General features: G+C 40.6%; 1 protein-coding gene across 1 annotated transcript; it reads right to left on the reverse strand.

Moving 5' to 3' along the window:
• Positions 1-2,507: 2,507 nt before the first annotated feature.
• LOC147434067 (uncharacterized) lies at positions 2,508-5,994 on the reverse strand. Its single transcript, XM_086489877.1, has 2 exons — positions 2,988-5,994; positions 2,508-2,914 (listed from the first exon to the last, which is right to left on the reverse strand). Exons 1-2 carry the CDS (start codon positions 3,292-3,294, stop codon positions 2,889-2,891), a joined length of 333 nt encoding a protein of 110 aa, XP_086346003.1. The 5' UTR covers positions 3,295-5,994; the 3' UTR covers positions 2,508-2,888.
• Positions 5,995-6,690: the final 696 nt, after the last annotated feature.

The raw sequence follows: 6,690 nt of genomic DNA on the forward strand, positions 1-6,690 counted from the left end.
AGGTTATACACTCTTGCTTTCTCTTGCACCCACCTGACATCAGGTGTTGTCTCTATCGCACTTGGAAACTATCAACAAAGGAAGTAAAGAAAATGAGAAGGATTCTTTCTCTCTCAACCAATCTTGGAGAGGAGAAGCACAAGCATAAGCAAGCAAATCAAGGAAGGCCGTTTCAATATTTCTCTCTCAACCTCGGGGAGAGAAGATACAGGAAAATCAATACAAGGTAGATAAAACTCAACCAAGCACATGTGGAAGGGAATTATCTATTCTAAAATTTGATAGGCGTAGGAAATGTATGGGGTGAAGATCTACCTAGCCATTGTGGATTGTTTTCATCAAGGTTGGATTATTTGAACATGGGTTTGCAAATAAGCAGGCATACACGACAATGTATGCAACCGATTTGTATCAAGGATTTTAGATCCCAAATTAATGGAAGCATTTGTTGATTGCCAGTGCCAATTAAGTGTCGATATCTTGTCTTGGTTTGTTTTTAGCCATCAATTTTGTTTTGATTTGTGATATTCTTCTACAATTGATCTCTAAGTATCACTATTAAGTCTTACCAACACTAAAATCCCTCCTAACTGCACTCGTTCCCCTTGGGTTGCACCTTGGCTGCCTATCCATCTACAACCAAAAGCTTGGCACTTTCACAATCAACCTTGTAGAGACACGCAGTCCAACAATGTACGCCCATTGTAAGCTTGCACATGTTCAAACCCACATCTAGGCATGTAAGGGTAAAGTGATATCAAGAGTTGAACTATGTGTGTGCTCGAGGAGTAGCTAAGGTAAGGGTGCATTCACGTGAAGTACTCTGCTCGATCATAAGCAATACGGAGCCCAATGGTTGAGTCGCCCAAAACCAATCTAGTGTCTCTAAGTGTTTGCTCCAGCTCTCCAACCCTTTGCTACGCTATGGCCAACTCTCTCATGAGATCCACTTTACAATTGCACCGCTCGATCCAAAGAGTGGTTAGCCTACAACAAACACAACAACACAAAATTCGAAGACTATCTTTCTTAAAATTAGTTTGAAATTATTAAAACCATAGGTGAGTGAATGTAGCTGAGAAGTTGTAAAGGCAGCAGTGGGCGCTAACATGGTCAAAGGTGGGGTCCATGGAGGTGACTCCTCTAGTGGTGTAGAGAAAGTGAGCCTGATTGCAAAAAACAAAAAATTCAACACAGATAAGCGGCTAAAATCTAGGGGTGGTGGTACAAAATTAATTGTCCTTGACAATACCTTTGACAAATCTTTGCAATGCAATTTAACAAAGTCCCAAAATAAATCACTTATCATAAATGTATACCATTGGATACATCTTGGAAAAACGAACATAAAAAAACAAACTCCGACAAGTTTTGACACAAACTACAAACAATTTACTCGTTTCCACTTTTCTTTAGTACCAATAAGGTGGGAATTTTTTTTTTTCCTCTTTTTGTACCACCAAACCCTGCTTTTAGCAAATCATAATGAATGGCATTTATAACAAAATCAAGGCAAACTATGGGAAGCTTATGTATACCGTGTTGGACGTTTCCAGGTGTAGTACGGTCATGTCTCTGTGGGCTAGCAAGCAAGCAGTATAGAACGTAATATCTCCTAGTATTTGTAAGTAAAGAAAGAAAAAATTTACCCGAGAAGGGCCTCCTAAGTGTGCAAACTGCTATACAAGGTGGTTGAGAGTGTCACCCACGGAATGGACCAACCCTCCAAGCTCTGTGTGACAAGGCCCTATGTTATGTAATTGATATTTATCCATTTATTGCAGCTGACAGGTGGCAAACGCATTAGTAGATAATGGATTATGCAGAAGGATATTATATTTTATGTATATCTGATTATTCAAGTGCTCTTTATGAGCTTTGGCCATTTATGACCTACCGTCCAGTTTGTAATCACTTTGACCATTTAAGAAATCTATAAATGAAATACGTGCAAGAGGGAAATGGTCACTCTTGCACGGGGGAAGATTGCACCCAGTGTTTGTGTTTCTCTTCTCTACTCTCCTCTCCTCTCTCTCGTCGTGCTGGCGTAGCACTCCGCTCAAGAAGATGCGCTTGCACGCGCTCTCTTGCTCTCTTCCGCTCTCTGTCTCCCTCTGTTCGCCTATAACGTCGATTACGTGCTCGTGGATGTGCCAGGTATGTCATTTGGTCTATTTTATGGCTTGCAGTGTGCTATTTTGGGTATTTTGCAGGGCAACCACGCATCCGTATGTAGCAGTGGTATCAGAGCACAAGGCTACGCTCTTGGTAATAAACAACCAGAGAGATTTACGAGTTGGCATCTGAGAAAAAATGGATCTTTGCGATTTTTGCACTTGAGATAAGTGCAACTACACAAAACTTTCTTTTATTCCACTTAATTTTAACGTTTTTTTTGTTCTGTCTGTTATGGAATTTTTTTCAAAGATCTCAACATAATTTCTCGTTAATCTATGATTAGTAGAAAGTAGAAATAACAATCTTTCATAGTCAGAAAAGCCTGAACCTTTTTGCTTAAACCTGATTTCTATTTATATATAAAAGAAGAGGTCGATGCTCGTTGTTGCTCAAATCGCTACAACACTCATTGATGATAACAATGCCTCCTTCTATAAGGTAGGCGTAATGATCTTGTGTCTAGCCAATCTGAGTTGGTGAAAATGCAGTAAAATCCTTTAAGAGGCACGCACATAATCGCCTGCTGCTACCATTTGAGCATGAAGGGGTGCTAGCCATAACAACTAACATAATGAAACAAGGCCATTCCTTTCCATCTTCACAACACAAGGTAGGCTGATGTTTTCAGAAATATTGTAGCGCCCAGCAGCATGTCGTGACTCAACAGGGCCCGCTGAAAAAGGCAAGCTCGCAATTCCATCACCAGTTCTTCACCAGCTTAATATGGCCGGATGAGCTGCAACCATGCAACTTATAAGCTTGCTAGGTTTGGCACAAACAAACAAGGCCAAAGGACAACGCTCACTCACAGGATGGCGAAGGGTAGGTGACAGAGCTAGTCAATCGTGCATGCCAAACGCATGCTGCCCAACGCTTTGTATTCCCAATCAACACTACTTCCCTAGTAGTGATGAGCGTTCTTGACAATGCCGTTGTCATAGATGGTGTGTGTACCGCAGATCGAGCATGCAACACTCCAGCTAAAAATAACTCATCTCCCACCCACCTCACAACTTGCATGGCTCCAAGACCCACTAGATCAGCTACCAACCATCTCACACGCGCTACTGCCCGTCCACAAACCAATAGGCAAGTGGTGTCGTTATCAGATCGCATGCATGGAAATCAACTGCAGTGAACCCCCCGTGCAGCAGCAATAGCCACCAACCCGTCATAGAGCTCTAGCCATGAAATCTCATGCACCGGCTCTCGCGCTCTCTCTCTCTCACTGCATCCTTTGTGCACTTCATTCTTTCTCTCCCTCATCTGTGGCTGACGGTGCACGATCAGCTACAGCAACCACCCACTATTTTTATATTTACTTTTTTTTCTCTCATTTGGTAGCATCAAATGTCCACTCTCTATAGTCCGCCAAACCACGCAGAGCCACACACACACACACACACACATGCGCGCACGCACGCGCGTCGCTACGACCAATATTGAACATTTGCTCATGGGCTGGGTCTTGTTTTTGGCTACAACTGTGGAACATTTGGTCAGCTGTCTGAATTTTTAGCTTCTCCTTGGAGCCATATTTATGCGGTGCATTCAAGCTGACCTCTAGGGACTTTCCTTTCTTGGAATACCGGTTCATGGTTTCTCTTCACTAGCAGGGATCCCCGCTACCCAGGCTGAATTAGGTGCAGGTTTGTACGTGAGTAGGAAATGAGAACACATCACGCAGGGGATGGTCCTTTCGTTTTTGAAATACTACAACTAAAGAAAATCGGGCAAAGATCAAGGAAGATAGAGATAAAGATTGGCACACTATTGATTGCATGCCTTTCTTCTCATCGACTAGTTGCCCCATAGCTGCTGCCTGCCAAGGTTGCAGCTCATGGCGGAAGCTTTTGTAGTGGCAGCTTGTCTCAAGTCACTGCCATGTCGCTGGAGTTTCAACCCACGGAGGCCAAGTTTGCGGACCCCATAGCCCACATCTTGCAAAATTGCAGTAGAATCTAGAACCTATAACGACATCTGCAAAATTATCCCCCCTTCCCCTCGAAGTCAAAGTAAACAGCTCCTCGGGTCTCTCTCTCTCTCTCTCTCTCTCTCTCTCTTTCTCTCTCTCTCTCTCTCTCTCTCTCTCTCTCTCTCTCTCTCTCTCTCTCTCTCTCTCTCTCCGATCCCAGTACGACTATTTGCAGAGGTAGACATTGACAAAACTTTTCAGCGACGGCTGCAATCCTTTCACAGACAACGGCCACTGTCGGACATCCTCGGCACGACGACGATGATGATTATTTTACTCTAACAATTCGACCTTTTTAATTTTAGTTTTTTTTTAGTGCTTTACTTTACTTCATTTTAATTTTAATTACACCTACATATTGTATTATATTCATAAGGATTGTATTAGTTTGGTCCCATTGCCCTTTCGAAGACCGGTAATAGAACATTTCATTTCATTTCACTCTCTCACTTTTGTCTCCCCCTACGACTCCTGACAACAGCGGACATTGAGGACGCTCTTCGGCGACAACTCCACTACTTTCTCAGATGCCGGGCATCCAGGAGAATTGACGACAACGATGATTTTCATCTGACATTCTTAACCTTTTAATTTCAATCTGTCATCCTTCTTTGTTTTTTTTTAATACCTAGGCGGATTAGATCATTGAGGATTGTGTCAATCTGGTCTCATACTTGTAATTCCAATTTCTCTTTCACTGACTGTGGTTGAGTTTGGTTCTCCTGCTCAACTGTGTACACTTATGAACCGTTGCAGCATCAATGGTCACTAGTACTTGTAATTTCCAATCCCAGTGTGTCTTATGTTGCTATCGATGCTCTGTCCACCTCTGTCGTTTCCTAGCAAGGCGAGATGTGGTTGCTGCTCAGAACACTCAGGAATGATTGATTTTCAAAATGAAAATAAAAAATAATAATAATAATTGTAGATCTCGTAGATCTCTTGTGATAGTTTCGTCGATATTAATTTATTGAGTTCACCTTCATCTGCATCATCTTATTACCCTTACGTTTTCACAAATATGTGATATGATCTTTGTAACTTCACCATATTCCAGGTTCCATTATTTTGGTAATCCTCCACAAACCACAACCTCTCCATGTGTCATGCAGATGTATCACGATCCATTTTCTACATAAGTAGTATTGCCAGCTAAACTCTGGTAATGGCTATCCATATTACCATGCATATTCCTAGAGGTTCACTATTTCATCAGTAATATTGAGAGTTAGAATCATATCAAATACCTCATGCACATTAGCGCATCCCTCGCACAACTAATGGGTACATAAGACTTGTCAGTTTTTTCTAGTTGAACTTTCATACTAAAGAAGCATGGCAAACGTGCCCAAACTACATTGTCCACAACCGGATAACCAAAACACACACTACCAATCCCAACTTAGGGCGAGCTTCTGCCCCATTACATCTAGGCTCTAGGAAATTTAAGTTTCTATTCATAGGGATTATTTTACTTATTGTAATTTTCTTTCTCTTAATTGCTGTTTAATCTCGACATAAACCAATGCACATTGAATGATAACATATTGTCATTGATTCTTTTCATTGAGTAGTTGAGTGCAAAGCTTTTGTAGTAGTGTGGTGGAAAATACATAAATAAACCAACATTTTTTCTTTTAAGTGAGGTGGCACTATTTATTTGTTATAAATTCTCTTGCAACATTTCAAATTTCGTATCATTTCGGTGCTCTTAAAATAAAACCGGTTGTTTGAAATTTGCCCTTCTACTGTATTGTGTCTACATTTAAAGGACATGGGTATCCAAGGAATTCATTCATGGACGCACTAATAAGCACGACCTTGCATAACAATATAAGCACTTACTGTTGAAAAAATATTACTTTGTCTGACTAACTTTCATAACTCTCATTATCATGTGTTTTTTTTGTAGTAACAAGATTCATATTTTCATTCTAGTGATTTGAAACTCACTTCGATCCTAGCTTCAGAAGATATGTTCGTACGTGTCTACGATCCTTTCTAATTTTGATATAAACACTCCCCTATGTGTAATAGTTTTGAGTTTTTCTATATACATTTGTACCACTTTAGATGTTAAATCATTGTTTAATTACTCAACCTTAATCAGGATGGCACCTTCGCCATCCTTCTTTTATTTCATGGCAAATTCTTAACACAAAATTAACACATTTTGACTTTATTAACTATACTTTGCTTAAGTTTCCCAGTTGCAGCTTTCTCTTACTTGTGCCTACCCCCCCCCCCCCCCCCCCCAAACACACACACAATGGTATATACATTTTCCACAAAAAAAACTGTAAACCCTCCTCGTATATACATCAAATATGTCATTCATCTTTTCATATTTTATTTCTCTGGATTGTGTTCTACGCTGAATACTCAAACAACACTACTAAGGACATGGCTTCTCATTGTATTGGAATTCTTTTTTTTATTGAGATGATTTGTCAACAAGCTATGCAACTACTCATGTGAGCTAAGCTGTTCTGGGATAGTAAACAACAGTTTGTAAGTACTCTCATACTCCAACATGC

The sequence above is a fragment of the Adiantum capillus-veneris genome, chromosome 19, assembly GCF_014529385.1.
Source record: "Adiantum capillus-veneris isolate H3 chromosome 19, ASM1452938v2, whole genome shotgun sequence".
Taxonomy (NCBI): Eukaryota; Viridiplantae; Streptophyta; class Polypodiopsida; order Polypodiales; family Pteridaceae; genus Adiantum; species Adiantum capillus-veneris.